Below are 17,440 nucleotides of genomic sequence, written 5' to 3'. Positions count from 1 at the left end.
ACTTGTGATTTTAGGAAATTCTGAAAATAGTTTAGATTTAGTTCAATTTATTCAGAAATTAAGCATGTTTCATAAGGTTCCCTACTCTGCCAGAGTAAGAGTTTGCTGGTTTAGTATAAAATACATGTATACATGCAGGTAAATCATAGTCTTAAAGCATACTTCGAATACTGCATTATTTAAACCAAAATCTGTTTTAACAAAATGTCTATAATTAGAAGCAGCTGATGAAACTAAATCCAAAGTTATGACAAGGAAAACTCACTGTCACTTGAAGCTGCGTTGTTCAGAGCCATTCAGAGGCACCCTCTCTCCTCAATTTTTACTTTTTTTTTCAATTGGGGTTAGGCCAGAAATTAACATTTCTAAGTATTTCAGAAAAAAACATAGACGTATCTAAAAGTCTTATAAAAAAGAATGTCTGCCTACCTTTCCACATCAGTGAGTGGTAGTGCTCAATAAGAATTTCCTAATAACAGACCAAGTCCATACACTTGGTCAGCTGTCAAAGAAAGGGGATGTGGAATATGAGGTCAACACTAAGGCAGAGTCTCTGCTGGCTTTTTACAATACACTGTCCACCAATGTGAGTAAGTGGACTTTTGTGAGAGAATAGAGTTTGGTGGCCAGGAACTCCTTTGGGCATTTGTTCCTAAATGGAACATACAACAGATAAGGGAGTAGGGGAAGTAATACAGGGAAGCTACTCTTTCCAGCTCAGAAGGACTTGATGAAGCCCATATATGCATTCAAGAAGCCCATGGGATCCTCTAGCTGTGGTTAGTGGCTAATGAGGTCATCCAGAATCGACATTGTGTTCTGCAGCAGTGTTTTCCTGTGCAGCTCCAAAAACCCCGGATAAGGATTTACAGGATCCAGTGGTCCACAGATAAAATGAATGGGAATAGTTATGGAGGCAAGAGCTCCCACCCAACATCTTCTAAACTTCTTCCTTTGACTGATGTACTTTGAGAGACTGTCATTGTTGCAGATCCCTGCCCACGTGTCTGACAGCTTGCTCTCAGAGGGTCGGGTGTATGGCCCAAAGACTGGGGTGAAACATCGACAGAATACAAAGAAGTTCATTAAGCATGTGAGGATGGATGACAACATGACTCCATTAGCTTCTGGAGAAGGAGAGGATGGTAAGTATCAGGAAATATACCTCCATTTGACAGACAAAGACTCTTTATAGTAAGTCACTCCAATTGATTCTGCTTATGCCTATGGAGCAGCTCCTGAGCAACGATGTCTTCATAATCATGAGACAAAAGATTGATCCTATGGTTCTGGAGCCCCAGATACCACAAAAGCACCTCCACAATGCTAGCTTGCTCAAATATGGAGTAGTGATGTGGTCTTGGTTTGTTACTGAAGCCAAAGCCTAAGAAATCAAGGGCAATCTCTCGATGAAACCTCAGGGTCAGACCTTCCCAACTCTTGTCCCAATCACAGCTGGAAGGTGGCAAGCCATGTAAAAGCACAACTATCTCTGGAATTCCAACCATACCCACTGAGTCTTGGTAGGAGATGCACAGTTCCTTGTAGGTGAAAAATTTGCCTGAAGACTTCCAAGAGTGTAGAGCAGGGGAAAGCTGAGGGGGTGGGATGTGCAGATATATAGCAAGCAGGGGCACAGCCAGCAGCCCCACCTGGACCCATCACTCCTTCATCCTTTGATAACTTAAGGGAGGATGGAGTAGGGACTGATGTCTTTCCATGTAGGGACTGATGTCTTTCCACATCATAGAGAAGGACTGGAGGATCCACAAACCCCAGCAATTCTACACCTATTTACTCAAGAGAAATAAAAACAGATTGCCATACAAAGGCTTCGACATGAATGTTGATAGCAGCTTTATTCATAATAGTTAAAATCTACGTCCTTGAAGCCAACATGAGTCGGTTTCCCTGAATTTCCCAAGATGCTTCAGCCAAGCCCCTGACACCAGGAAGACCATTGTAGCAGGATTTCCTTCAACCAGAAAAATTCCTTCACCATGGCTTTCTGCACTTCGTAAGATTTCTCCACCATGATCCCATGTTCCAAGTCTTCAGAGAGCCACTGCAGTATACTCTATAAAAGCCAGGAGTTCCTTCAAAGGATCTCTCTCAGTTTTCCTTCCCTTATCCCAGCCTTTAGTGAACTGTATCAGTGAAAGCCCATGGGAAAGACTTGGCAGGTGTAGGCAGACTCACTCTGTAGAATGTGTCTCTCACATCATTCTACATGCAGCTGTCAACAGCTCCTAACAAGTTTGGCTGAATTCTTATCCCCTTCTATCATGGATTTCCTCTATAGATGTTCCACCATGTATGATAGCAGCTGTGGTTATTTCCAGTGGGTTCATCACTCTCCAGAATTTGGTTCAATTAGGTTTCTTTGTATCCTTAGCTCTCTGGTGGGCTTTTAAAAAGCTATGATTTTGTAGCTTTTTAGGCTTATCCATGTTGTTAGGATGAGAATGGGAATGGTATCTTGACATCATATATTTTAATTCTACCACAGTCTCTTCAACAGGTGATTTCTAGTTGTCCTTCAAAAATTCCATCTTCTTAGAAGCCCTCTATGATCCCATTTGCTGCATTCTGGTTTAAGAGTTCCCTTTACTTTAGCTTTCCTTCTACTACAGTAATTGCTCTATGTTTTAACTGTATACTTATTTGTCTCTCTTATCCAAAAAGACTATAAAGTCATAAAGGCCAGAGACTAACATTTTATCTTCTTAATCCCAGCACCTAGCAGTTTCTAGCACATAAAAAAAAGTGTTTTAAACAAGGTTTCCAAAGTAAATCAATTAATTAATGGTAATGACAAGTGATAAATTTAGATTTAAACTTCCTCAATTATATAGAGTATATGGGGACTTTATAGTGCTCTATATATAATGATTAAAAGGGCTTTGAACTAATGCTAAAGCAGTCTATAAAAAAAGGAATCGGTTATTACCACTATCAATGCAGATGTAATAATAACACTTTGATTTAGTCATCAATAAGAGTTCAATTAGTATGTCAGAGCTTTGAGTTAGCCAGTTTGATTTAAAAGGAGTAGTGTGATTTTATTCCCTATGGCTTCTGTTATGAAGCAATCGATATTAAAGCCTCTAAAGATAATAAATTCAGATTATTTCTCTGACTCTCTATGCTAGAGTTAGATTTTTGATGACAGATACATAGGGAAAGATGATTTATAAAATAATTCATTGGGAAGTGGTTGTACCTTGAAAGATCATCAGTGTATAAAGCCTAAATTTCCAATTGAAATATTTCATCAACTGAGAGAGGAAGGGATCAGAAAGCACCCCCCAAATCCCTAGCTGGCTATATTTATGTAGCAACAAAAGTCTGCACAATAGCTTTGGTAACATCTGATTATGTACTTTGTGTACTTTTTTCAGTCTTTGTTCATTAGAGAGATGACTAAGAGTTTTCTCCTCATTTAAACACTGTACTGAGAAAGTAATAAGTTCTGAGTTTCAAGCATTTTTTAATATAGAAAAGCATCTATCTTAACACGGAAGAAAAATGCTAATACCTAAGCCAAAAATGCCACCAAGTGCTCATTTTATGAATAATCCTTGTGACCAGAGTGCTAAAATGGCCGAGTGGTAGGATGACCTTATAATTTATTATTCAAACTGGGCAATTTTTGCAAAGGAATAAATGTCTTAATAATTATGCTGGGGCAACGGTCATAAACCAGCACTGTCCTAGGCAAATTGTGATGTATGGTCATCCTACAGGGTGAGAATTTTAAAGATTTCAGAGGCCAAACTTAACAGAAGGTGGCAAATAATTGCTGATAGAATGCTTGACAAGACCAGCCTCAGTCCCTATTTTCCCATTTCTGTTTCTTAAAATGGAGAGCAGGTAGGGATGTTGGCAATGACAACATGTCAAGGAGAAGAATGACATTCCTTTCCCATGCACCTCAGCAACCCTGGGGTGGAGATGTCTGCAGAGTTAACCTGCCTACACCACAAGAGCTCAACCTTTCCAAATCCCAATCATAAGCTTCTGAAGGAATGAATATTCTAGTGCAAAGACATCAAATCACAGTATCTTTATAGTATGGAGAAGTCTGCTTTGAAAACAATCTCAGAACTCAGTATTCTGATTCCCTTTTATTGGAATCACAATATGCATAAATCAGGACTGGAAAGACTTTCCGTGGTAAATACTACTTTGCGTGTTAACAAGGCTACAAATTCATTGCTCACACTCCTTTGGCCTGATAAGTATCCAACTAATAGGGAAATAGCAGAATTATTTTCCCACCTCAAGAAATGCTGAATATCCTAAGAGCTGCTTTAAGGAGCAGCGCTTCTATCTTCTACAGGAATCTGCTCTCTCCTACAGGAGCTGCTATTAGCTGTTTCACACGGCATTATCCACAATTCCTCCTAATGGCTCATAGCATGAACTGCTCGATATTCTACTAAAAATTTCCAGTTTCAGAAAGTTTCTACACTGAACTACAGGCTTGTTTTTTAATGCCTGAATGTCACACCTGCTTGTTTTACTGGGCTGCAAGGAGTGTGGCACAGAATCAGTGGGCATTTCTTTGAATACACCCTTCAGATGTCTGGTACATTTCATGCCATTCCTTGTCCAGTGAGCAAATTCTGTTCTCAGTTTGACTCTTTCATTTTGTTACTAGGGCTAAGTTCATAAAATAATGAAAACTGGAAGAGAAACATGATCCTAAGATCAGAATTGAACAACTGAGGCTTCCATTTTATAAAACCAAATGCTCTTCCTGTTTATGCTTGATTAACAGCCCTTCTCTGAGGCAGGCTGGCTGTTCTCTGAGTATGTGGTCCTCCTCTCTTCTATTTTGGTAGAAGAGGAAGAGGGCATCTGGGACATAGGTCTAGGTTTGCATAATATCACCGTTCAATTTGGGAGAAAACATGTGAAACTGCTTCATAAGGAAATTCAACTGATTTTCTGTCACTCAAACTTCTTCTGAGTCTCTGAAACTTTTAATAACTCTTTTCCCTTTCCCACTTACACTACTAAAACCATCTCTAGACTGCACACAAGTTACTGTTTATTGATTATTTACGTCCAACATCTAGAGACATGATGTGATATCTCCATTACAGAAGTCCAGAAATCCCACAGCAGTAGTGAAGGCTGAGCATGTAGCTTCATGTCTCCTCTGATAAAAGACACAACGGGAGACAAAGGAGGGAGACAGAAAAAAAAAAAAAAAAAAATTATTCTGCATTTGTTTGTACTTAAATTACCAATATTCAAGGGAATTGGGAGAAATATTGATTTTCCACTGTGCCATGAAGTAAACAAATGAAATCTGTATTGCGTTGCATTATGCCAAGGATAGCAGCCTGCTACTTCTTGGAATTCTAAGGCAATGGGTTATATTGATTAAATTTGTTTTGCAAGTACAGTTGCTTTCCTCTGATTTTCATTTGTAGAGCTAGAGAAATTTACCAAGTTTCTGCCAAATGGCTTTCAGAGTCTTGACCTAATTTTTGTTTTATTTGTAAAAGATTATTTTATTAAAATTAATAAAAATAACATTACAATAACTACTATTTGTTGGTCATTTCACTACGAGTTTTACAGTAGTTTTCTTCTTTAATCTTCACAATGAGTTTATGACTATCATCATCCTAATTTTACAGTTGAGGAACCTGAAGGGAAGACAGGTTAAATAACTTCCCCAAGGGTATGTTGGTTGGGGAAACTGGGCTCTGAACTGGCTCTAAACTCTGCCTCTCTCATTGATCTCACCATCCATATGTACACATCACTGATTCTCTAAGGAAAAGATCCAGGCTCAATTCATCTTCAACCCCTGCAATATCCAGCCTGGTGTCAATATCAGTGAATGAATAAAACAACAGAAAAAATTTTTAATTTAAGTTTAACCGAAAAACAAACAAACAAACAAACCTAGCATTAGATGGACCTGATTCAAATAGGGTTAAGGCTCATGTTGAGATGCTTGTTGGTAGTTTATATAAAAGGCTTTAAGTTGTATTTTTCAATCTGGCAAATGGTCTATATCAGGGATGGGAAGGCTTGGGCAAAGTACAGTGCTAGAATCATTCGTACATTATGTTATTCTCTACTTCTAGAGGGCAGGAGAGCTCTGTTGAATTTCCATGAAAACTGATGATCCCCCCCTCCACCTCCAGCATTAGGGATGGGACTTCCACAAAGCAGGCAAACAAATTTGCATGATCCAGGCCACTCAGCAGATGTTCCAAGGGGATCCTGTTAACACTGCTTCCTCCTCAGGGGGAAAATGCAAATATGGGAGTGGTACCACTGGACAAAATGCCCAACTTTCCTTGGAGCAGTCCAATCCAGCCCCTCCAACATGACTTCCAGGAGCTCTAGAACACTCTCTGGCCCAAGTATGTGCCCTGGGCTTTTTATTCATGCAGCATGGTGGTGGAGCTAGTCTCTGTGCTCAAACATTATTATAAAACGCTTGCTAGTCAAATATGGGGTGGATGTCTGTCTAATGACTGCTAAGGTCATAACACAAGTTATTTTGGAGGACACTTAGCATAACAGATCTGGATCTTTCTCTGGAGCTTGCTCTTAAGATATAGAAATGAACAAGCTTCTTAATCTAGCCCACATCAAAATCATTAAAATCTGTGGTACTGCAGCATTCCTCTATGAAAATATGTACCCCTGTTTTCTGAGGTGCCAAATTCAAGGTTCCACTAAAATCCCCAATCAACTCTGTAAGACCTCATAAGTGGAGTGAACTCTAAGAGGATTTCAAACTGAACTTTTTAGGTATATGCTTGATGCCCGATATACCAGCACTAGGTTGACTTTAACAATTTCAACCCCTTGATTGCAGGAAAATAATTGAAAATTTGGCCTAAATTGCTTCCCATGCATTTCCAAGGGCTATTGCAAAAGCCACAACCATCTTCTGAAGAAACTATAGTAGAGTTTAAAAAAAAGCAAATAGAATCCCTCAAATTTTCATCAGTCTTGGGTTGCCATGGCTTTGGTCTCAAAAAAAAAGTTGGATTTAAGTTGATTGTTACTAACACTTTGCCGAAAAAGAAGTAGAGCTGTCACATATCCAGCATACCCAGGATCATCCTGGGCTTCAATACTTTGCCCAAAATTCTATCTTCAAAATGCATAATGATCCTCAGAGTCTGAAGATCACTCCTCTAACACCCCATCTCCTTCCTTTTTCTAGGCAAGTCAAACTCTGGCAACTCTAGTTTAACAAGCTGTCATAATAATCATGCATACTTTTCCATTTAAAAAGTTCATTGACATTTCAAATTCTAGTTTCTTTAAAATGTCCTTTTGAACAGGTTTCATATCCCGAAATGGCTCTTGGGCAGATTTTGCATTAGTATAAAATGATCTTATAATGGAGACTATAACAATTAGGCTTAGTCCTGGATGAAATATTTTGGTAGTTTATCTTCCAAAGTCTGTCTGTCTCTCCCATATTTCTAATCTATCCATCTCAACTTTTGGTACCCACACTCTCTGGATACTTTCCTACACAGGCAGCCACAGTGTCCTTTTGCTGTCCCAGGATGCCCACCAAGAGTAGGTTTGCTTGGGGCTGAGGGGTTTCCTGGGACACAGGCCTTTCAGTGCTAAATCCAGCACTGTGCCTGGCAAACCAGAAGGTATGGCCACTCTATGCCAACAATTCCAGCCAAATTCAGGGTCCTTCTTGCCCTCCTTTCTCTTATCAGTTTTGAGAGTCCATTGCTATAATTTCCTCAGGTCCCAATCTGTTTTGGGGTTATAGACAGTGAACACATGGTCTTTTCCTTAAAGGGTAAACATGATGCTGTCTTGACTCACAGGTGTTATGTTCATATTTTTTTTACAATACCTTATCCCCAAGAAGAGATTCTAAAGACTTTCAGGCCCAAGGGTAGCTTGGAAAATTAATTGGCTCGACTTTTACACCAGGTAGGCTACCTGCATGCAGAATCAGCCCTATTGTTGGACTTCTAAGTACCTGTGACTCCAAAAGGGGCACCATAAATATTTTTCTCCACCCTGCTCTAGATCTTTACTTTATTGCCCATTAGCATGAGCTAAAGGAGTAAAATCAAGAGAAGCCACAGCTTTATGAAACATTCATAAGTATCTGTACCCTGGAGAAAACTGCCAAGCCAAGTCAAAGTTAAACTATAGCTTATAAAAAGTAAGTTACAAGTTTCAACCTTAGTTGGTGATTTGTCACTCTTCATCCTGGGGTACACATTTGAAACTGTGGCCTGGGACAGAATCCCCAGGTAAGGAAGGTATTGTTGAAGAGTCTTGGTCAAGGTAACGTCGTTCTCCAGGCTGAACCTCCTCTCGTTGCCAACATTCTGTTTAGAGGTCCTGAAAAGCAAAAGAAAAACACAAATCTATCACGTTTGCTTAGTGTCGATTAACTGCCTTTTTCTCCAATAGACACCACTATGGGAGTATGAGAGAAACTTAGGTCATAAAACCTGACCTCAAGCATCCCCTGCTGAGAATGCAGATGGTATGGTCAAACCCAGCTAACTCCAACTTGCACTTTGTTATTCATTACTGTGGGATTTGAGTTTCTCACTTAACTTCCCTGAGCCTCAGTTTTCTAACATATAAGGTAGGCTAATGCCTACCAGAGCTGTTCTAAGGAATTAATGAATGACCCTAGTAGAGGGCTTACCACTTAGGCATGTTCTCAATCAGTGATGCAACTGACAGTCTAGGACAGTAGATAAAACTAATATACGGGAAATAATTATAGAGCAATGAAAAATATTAGCTGCAAGTTCAACAAAATTCTAAGAGAGACATAAAAGGGAGAGAGAGTGAAAGTACAAGGCACGCTTGGAGCAGGAGATGGTCTATGAAGAAGAGGTGGCCAATAGAACTAGATAAAAGCAACTAAGAGTGAGGGCTTTCTTATGGGGAATGAAGAGGAGGGCAGAGGCGGCAAGAAAGGTATAGTTTTGGGAATGGGTATAACACATTCAGTGGGTTTATAAGGAGCCCTGCCAGCCTGGAGTGGAGATCAAGAAGTAGTAAAAATGAGAATTGAACCATTTTATATCTAAAGCAGGGCAGATATATAAAAGGAGAACTTGAAACCCTCTAGTGAAGGGAGGCATGGCACAATATTGTAGAAAGAGCCCCAGAAATAGTTGGAAACCTGAAATTGAGCCCTAGTCTTATCACCTCCTTGCTGTGGGACTTCTGAAATCTCAGGTGCCCCTTATGTAAAATTGTTCAGAGGTTCAAAAGAAATAAAGTAGTGAAAGCACTTGGTAAGCGGTCAAGAGCTTGTGGTAGGCAGACAATGGCCCTTCAAAGATGTCTATATCTTACTCCCTGGAACCTGTAAGTTAGGTTATATGGCAAAGGGGAATTAAGGTTGCAGATGGAATTAATTAAGGTTGCTAATCAGTGGACCTTAAAACAGGGAGATTATCCTGGGTTACCTGGATGGGCCCAATGTAATCACAATTATTCTTAAAATGGAAGAGGGAAGCAGAAAAGGAGGTGAGAGTGATGAGATGTGAGAAGGACACAGCCTGCTTTTGCTGACTCTGAAGATGGAAGAGGACATGAGCCAAGGAATGCAGGCAGCTTTAAGAAGCTGGAAAAGGCAAGGAAACGGATTCTTCTCTAGAACTTCCAGAAAGCAGTGCAGTCCTGCCCACCTCATGGTTTTCGTCCACTGGGACCTGTGTTGGAATTCTAATCTAAAGAATTGTAAGATAATAAACTTGTGTTGTTTTAAGCTACTAAGTCCATGGTAATTTGTTATAGCAGCAATAGGAAACTAATGCAGTGCTACCTGCCTCCACATCATGGTCATTGGTATTGTTAAAAGCCTCCTTATGGATCACCCTCTGTGTATACAGAACTTGCAAGGCACAGGAGTTTGAAGCTGGAATGACAAAGAACAAGCTTTTTGTTGGTTTTACTTTCTACATGGAAGTGGTACTCTTTCTGAGGCTGGACGTGGCCTCCTACCAGAGCATCTGTGAGGAAGGGGGACTGAGTTGGGAGTTGGGGATGGTGGCAGCTAGGACATGGCTACTGAAATCTAGGCATGAGATGACCGGAACTGGCCATAGGACTAAAGACAAAAAGGTGAATCTAGGAGACAATGTGAAATGTAAATAGAATGTAACTACCCTAAGGATGCTTAATGCTATCGAGAACTCACTCTCTCCCCAGCTTACCCAGGCCATCACTAGCTAAGTGTGTCTGTAACAAAAGGCACTGGGAAAGTGACCAGGTAGTTACTGAGACCAGCAGAAATCCAGAGAAAGTCAAGGCGACAAGTGCTTATAACAAGCATCTGTGTAAACAGATGTCAAACCTCATCAACCAGCCCATCTTTAATCCTGGGTGGTGGAGGTGTGGGAGGGCAGGAAGGGGGAAGACTGCCTTCTCCAGCTTCCTGTCGAGATTTACTCTGCGTCCTCTCGTTAACTGTGGCTTGCCGAGAGTGAGCCAAGAGCGACAGGGGACCCCTGAAATGGACAGCATCCTTTTCCTCACCCGCCGGCTTGGAGCTCGGCCTCTGAACCGGCCCCAGTGCTGAGGGTGCAGATGACCCAGAGCCCCTCAGTCCAGATTTATGCATTTGCTTTTATACACTTTGCATTTCTCAAAAGGCCCCAGAGGCTGTGTCTCCTTAATAAGAAGGAAATACAAATGGGAGGACTACTCTACCAAATGGGATTAAAACTATAAAGAGCACTTGAAATAAAATCCAAAGATTTAGTAGAGCTAGAGTTTTAATGATTGGGAAGTACTGACCAAAATGCTTATGAATCCTGCTAATTCTCAGTTTTTAAATAACTGATTGCCTTGTTTACATCTATAAGATAGTGAAGGCTACGATTAAAGAAGCAGCATGTCTGAACCAGCTTTGGGTACCACATCCTGCCCAGCTCTGGCTGCAGGCTCCCTACAGATGCCTCTCACCCTCAGTCCTGATGCTTCAACAGGAATGTTCCTGGGTTCCGCCTCCTAAATCCACTTTCTCCATCAGAATCATTCTTGGTGGAAGTCAGATCCCTTCAGATCTGACTTTTGTTTTATGCCTGGACCCTTATATTTGATGACCGAGTTTCTCCCAGCCTTCCTCACTGTCCTTCTCCCAGCATGAGGTCTCCAGCCTTCATTTATTACAGCTCCCATAATCACAGGCTGAACGTGCCCCATCCACTTCTCCCTAGTCCCAGGGAGAAGCTGGAATCAGAGCTGAGGCCCTTCTTAACCCAGGAGAGAGGTCAGTCAGTTATTCTGAGGCCAAAGTGCAAGCTACCTCAGGGTCCTCTTGTCTAACCCATGCCACCCCCCCACACCCCACGGGTTTTCCACTGCCTTGACCTCCTGAACACGGGTCTTCTACAGTGATCGGCTCGCTGGCAGGCTCTGGTTCTCTCTGACTCAGATGGCTATCTGCAGCTGGCAAGGATTCCACGGTCCAGCCCTGCTTTCATCTCCTATGGTTAACAGTGCCCTGCTATGGCTGAGAACTTGCAACTTAGAAAGGCACAATCAGAACTCAGAGTTCTGCAGGCACCATTGCAGCCTCAAGCCCACAGATGCTGTTTTCATAAAAATCCTTCACTGGTCATCCAAAAACATGGACCATTCTTTCCACTGTGTATGATTCTAAAACAGAACCCATAAGACCCATTTCTCAGTAATGAATAAAACAATTGGATGAAAACTCACTAAAGATATAAAGTATTTGAACAACACTGTTCAACCAAATTGAACTGACATTAAAAACCATTACAGCCAACCACTGCAGAATTCAAGTGCACGTGGGGCATTCACCAAAATAGATCATAATGGGGCCATAATGTCAGCATTAATAAATTTCAAAATATTGAAATATTACAGAGTATGTTCTTTGGATGAAAGGTAATTAAATTAAAAATTAGTTATCAATAATATATCTAGAAAAGCCCCACATACTTGGAAATTAAACAGCATTTCTAAATAAGCCATGGATCAAAAAAGTTGCCACAGAGACATAAGAAAATATTTAGATATCCATAATAATGAAAACACAATATCTAAAAATTTGTGATATGCAGCAAAAGCAATGCTTACAAAAAAATTTATACCCTTAAATGTTAACACTAGAAAATTTTTTTAAAAGTTTATAATAAAATATCTAAGTTTCCACCTTTAGAAACTAGAAAAAGAATGGCATAATAAACCCAAAGTAAATAGGAGGAAGCAATAAAAAGATACGAGGAGATATCAACAAAATAGAAAAGTGACAAATGAGAAATTTAACAAAGTTACAAGGTGATACTATGAAACTATTAACAAAATAGATAAACTTCTGGCAAGCCTGATCAGGAAATAAAAGAGAAGAGAATAAATTACCAATATTAGGCATGAAATAGGAATAGCAGAAAAATTCTACAGATAAGAAAGATAATAAATCAATATTATGGGACACTTCATGCCTATAATTTCAACAACTTAGATGACATAGAAAAATTTCTTGAAAAACTAAACAACAAAATTGAAACTAGAAAGAAGTAGAATACCTGAATTAGTCCCATATCTGCTAAAGAAATTTGAATTTATAATTAAAAACCTTTCCACAAAGGAAACTCTGGGCCCAGATGGATTCATTAACTTATTCCATTACATGTTTAAGGAAGAAATAATGTTAATCTTTTACAAAAACTTTCAGAAAACAGAGGAGGAAATACATTCTAATTTGTTTTATGAGGTCTTCATAACCCTAATAGCAAAACCTGATATGAAAATTACACCAAAAGAAAATTATAGATCAATATTACTTATGAATAGAGATTCAAAAATTCTTTTAAAAATATTAGCAAATTTAATCCAGCAATATATAAAGAGAATAATATATCATGACCTAATGGAAGCTATCCCAGGAACAAACATAAAGCAATTCACCATATTTAAAAAAAGAAAGGTCAATAGATTCAGGAAAAAAAAAAATTGACACCTAGTAATGATAAAAATTCTCCAGAAATGAGGAATATAAGGAACATCCTCAACTCAATAAAAGGCATTTACAAAAAGCCTGCAGTTGACTTCATAGTTATTGATAAAATAATCAGCACTTTCCTTATAGGATAGGGACCAAGATGAGGATATCTGCTCCCTCCTGTCCTAGTCAACATTTTACTGTAAGCCCTAGCTGGAACAAGAAGGCAAGAATTAAAGGCGGGACACAAATTGGAATACTTTCAGATTTATAGAAGAGTTTCAAAGATAGTACAGACAGTCCCTTTATATCTTTCACTCAGCTCCCCTAACATTAATATTAATTGAATATTTTTATAATTTCATTTTATTTCCTTTGTCAGTTTATTAGTATAATTCTTTGCTTTGTAATTTTAATGATTGCTTCAGAGTTTATAGCATACATATTTATCAGATTTTGTCTTCAAATGATTCATACCATTTACCATATGAATAAGAACCCTAAAATACTATATTCCATTTCTACCTTCCAGTCTTTATGCTATCACTGTCATAAATTATACTTATAAATACGTTACAAATTTTGCAATATATTATTATTTTTGTGTAAACAGTAAATTATACACATCCTGTGGCAGAATTCTACATCTGTGAAACTAGAAAACAGTTATCTGCTCCCAAAATATAAAGACAGAACAGGCACAGGATAGCAGTTATAGACATTCCAATTCAAAAAGGGAGAAAATGAAAGAAAAAAAGGAATCACTAGTCGTAAAAAATTTCAAAATCCAATCGGGCAGACTCCATTAGGTTTCAAGGCCTTGGGATAATGCTCTGTGGCTCTTGGCTGCACCCTCCAGGCCCATGGCTCCACTCTTGGAGTCATCCTTCCTTGTTCATGAAGGGCAGCATGGAGCCACTGAGGAGTTTTATCAGCCAGTTTCCAGGCTGTAAAATTTGGGAGTCTCACAGTCTTCTTTCATTTCACCGTTTCTCCGTACCTTTCAGTCCAAGCTCTAAGTGTTTCTTCTGATACAACATTCTCAAAATCCTTGTGGGTCTCCAATGTATCTCAGGAACTCACACTATTAGGTAAGAGGCTTTCCCATAGATCTTTCCTGGTTAATCCCTTCTCTATTTTTTTGCTTCTCCTAAGATGGCTGAGGGGATCCATAAGTCCCATGCCTAATCTTTCCAAAGAGGTCTCATTATCATTGAAAAATCTGACTGTGTGATCCTTCTGAGGCACTAGTCAAAAGTGGTTCAGCCACACCTTTGGCTTTCTCTCCATAGCACAATTTCCTAACATTGAATCTCCTGATTTTAGTATCTTTTTGCAATCTGGATAGGCTGAAAATTTCCTAAATCATCAAATCCTGGCTCCCTTTTGCCTAAAAGCTCTTCCCTCAATTTAATACAATTTATGTATTGCCCATGGACAATACATGGCAATACATTTCTGTAAATGCCAAAACCATTCAGTCAGTTGTTCTAGCCACAAACTTCTGAATGACTATTATTCTTGCTTTTCTTTTTTTCCCTGCATATACATCAGCAAGTCCTGTCAGTTTGATCTCAAAAATACACTGCCAGTTCTTGCTGGTTCCATCTCTCAGCAGCTAGTGTGATCTTTTAAAACATTAATCAACTCACATCTCACATCACTTATTGCTTAAAAATCCTATCATACTCCATTTTCCTTGTCATCACTTCTTGGCTCAAAGATGCCTTCCCAGACCTTCCAATCTGAAGTATGTCCCAGTCATTGTTTATTACATCATCCTAAGTTATTCCCTTTATATCATGTATTACTAGCTGAAATTACCATGTTTATTTACATATGTACTTGTATGATATCCCTTCACTAAAATGTAAGCTGCGTAAGAGAAGAAACTGTATTTTTCTAGTTCACTGCTTTAACCCCAGAATTCACAATGGAGACTTATTCATAGGAGGCCCTGAAAAAAACATATTGACTGAATGAATGAGTTTAGATACATCCATTAAATTCTCAGTTAATGTAGAGTCTGCTGGTTTGAATGTATTGTGTCCCCCAGAAAAAGCCATATTCTTTGATGCAATCTTGTGGGGCAGACATATTAGTGGAGATTAAGTTGGAACATTTGGATTAGGTTGTTTGCATGGAAATGTGCCCCACGCAACTGTAGGTGATAACTCTGATGAGATATTTCCATGGAGGTGTGGCCCCACCCATTCAGGGTGGGCCTTGACCAGTGGAGCCATATAAATGAGCTGACAGGCAGAGGGAACTCAGGGCAGCTGAGAGTGGCATTTTGAAGAGGAGCTACAGCCAAGAGGGACAATTTGAAGAACGCACTGGAACTGAGAGAGGAGCTTCAGCTTACAGAGAGATTTTGGAGATGGCCTTTGAAAGCAGACTTTTGCTCCAGAGAAGCTAAGAGAGGACAAACACCCCAAGAGCAACTGAGAGTGACATTTTTGAGGAGTTGAAGCCTAGAGAGGAATGTCCTGGAAGAAAGCCATTTTGAAACCAGTACTCCAGAGCAGATGCCCGCCATGTGCCTTCCCAGCTAACAGAGGTTTTCCGGACACCATTGGCCATCCTCCAGTGAAGATACCCAATTGCTGATGTGTTACTTTGGACACTTTATGGCCTTAAGGCTGTAACTGTGTAACCAAATAAACCCCCTTTTATAAAAGCCAATCCATTTCTGGTGTTTTGCATTCTGGCAGCATTAGTAAACTAGAATATAGAGTTACCTTAATACACTAGCATTTCATATTATCATGTTAAATGACATTTTTTCTAACATAGGAAAATTATCTCTCTGAAATATATAAACTATTATCACTGACAGTAAAGTTACTATAAAAATACTGATTGGTGTGGTATAATGGGAATTATGCAAATTATGAACTTATTTGGAAAAAAATTGTTTCTTTATTTAAGAATATGAATCTTTAAAATTATACAAATACATAATACTCTTAGTCTCTGCTAGACTCCTTTGACAACCACATATACTAGTTTATATAGAAAGAACCTGATTTACATTTGCCTTAGCAAATTGTGCTGTCTGCGTAATGGACACTCAATAGTTGTTGTAGCTGATTTCTGATGAATAAATAGTTATACAACCTGACATTTGTATAGTAATGTATGTTTCCTTCTCATACTAAATTCATGTGGTCTTTATGTAAGTAGTACTAGGTTTTACAGTTTGCTTTATTAACTGCCAGCAGTACCCTTTGTTCCAGTTTGCTAATGCTGCCATTTTGCAAAACACCAGAAATGGATTGGCTTTTATGAAGGGGATTTATTTGGTTACAAAGTTACAGTCTGAAGGCCATAAAGTGTGCAAAGTAAGGCATCAACAATAGGGTACCTTCACTGGAGAAAGGCCATTGGCGTCCAGAAAACCTCTGTTAGCTGGGAAGGCAATGTGGCTGGTGTCTGCTTGCTTCCAGGTTGTGTTTCAAAATGACATTCTCCAAAATGTCAGCATCAGCTTTCAACGGCTGTCTTCAAAATGTCTCTGTAAGCTGCTCTGAGTTCCTTCTGTCAGTCAGCTCTTTTATATGGCCCCAGTGATTTAATTAAGACCCATCTTGAATGGGTGGGGCAACAACTCCATAGAAATTATCCAGTCAAAGGTCTTGCCCACAGTTGATTGAGTCACATCTCCATGGAAACACTCAATCAAAGGATTCCAACCCAATCAACACTAATATGTCTGCCCCCCACAAGATTGCATTAAAGAACATGGAGTTTGGGAGGACAGAATACATCCAAAGAGGCACACCTTGATGTTGCACAAGAATATTCCAGCCTACTACTAGAAAGGGGGTACAATTTACACAATACCAATATGTGGTATTGAAAAAATGGAATATGTGAAATACATAAACTCATGGTGATATTTTCTTCATTTTTTTCCTATCCTTTCCTTGCTAATTTTGTACTCTGAGAGATTTGGCTTTTAAATAATGATTGACTTTTCTCTTCTGCTTACAAGAATATGATATATGATAAAAAGTTTTACAATAGTTTTAGAAAATAAGGTGTTTTAATGTATAAAAATGAAAGTCCTCCAGCTCTCCCAAGCACAGGGATAGAGCCTTAGAAAAAGCCATTTAAAAAAAAAAAACAAAAAACTAGGAAAAGGTCTTCAAGGAGCCAGATACATCTCAGGGTCCTGAGAACTCATTTAAACATTCAACTCTACCAGGCATGTACCTGAAATCACTGCATTTCAGGATTTCAAATTTCAGTGCCTCCTGCAGACTCCTGAACAGCCACTCGATCTGGCTATCTTTTCATTAGGCTCATCTACTGCCAAGACTCTCACTATAGCAGGTAGATGCAGAGTAAAGAAAGAATATCCATGGTAGACACTGCAAGGTGCACCCCCATCTCCTTTTCAGGGTTATCAACTCCCCATTGAGTTTCCCAAAATTGCCTTCAACAGAAGGAATTTGCCTTGCCCAAGTG

At 39.2% G+C, this 17,440-nt stretch overlaps 1 protein-coding gene and 1 pseudogene across 1 annotated transcript in view; both read right to left on the bottom strand.

Moving 5' to 3' along the window:
- PTPRN2 (protein tyrosine phosphatase receptor type N2) overlaps positions 1-17,440 on the bottom strand; it is a 1,313,563-nt gene that overhangs the window by 780,024 nt on the left and 516,099 nt on the right. Inside the window, exon 5 of the mRNA XM_037835719.1 lies at positions 8,205-8,367. Within this exon, the coding sequence (XP_037691647.1) occupies positions 8,205-8,367 (163 nt within the window). The remainder of the gene's footprint in view (positions 1-8,204; positions 8,368-17,440) is intronic.
- On the bottom strand, positions 718-1,673 carry LOC119533858 (annotated as a pseudogene).

The sequence above is a fragment of the Choloepus didactylus genome, chromosome 5, assembly GCF_015220235.1.
Source record: "Choloepus didactylus isolate mChoDid1 chromosome 5, mChoDid1.pri, whole genome shotgun sequence".
Lineage (NCBI taxonomy): Eukaryota > Metazoa > Chordata > Mammalia > Pilosa > Megalonychidae > Choloepus > Choloepus didactylus.
The sequence above is the reverse complement of the archived record's forward strand: the minus strand, read 5'-3'. Positions and strand labels throughout refer to the sequence as shown.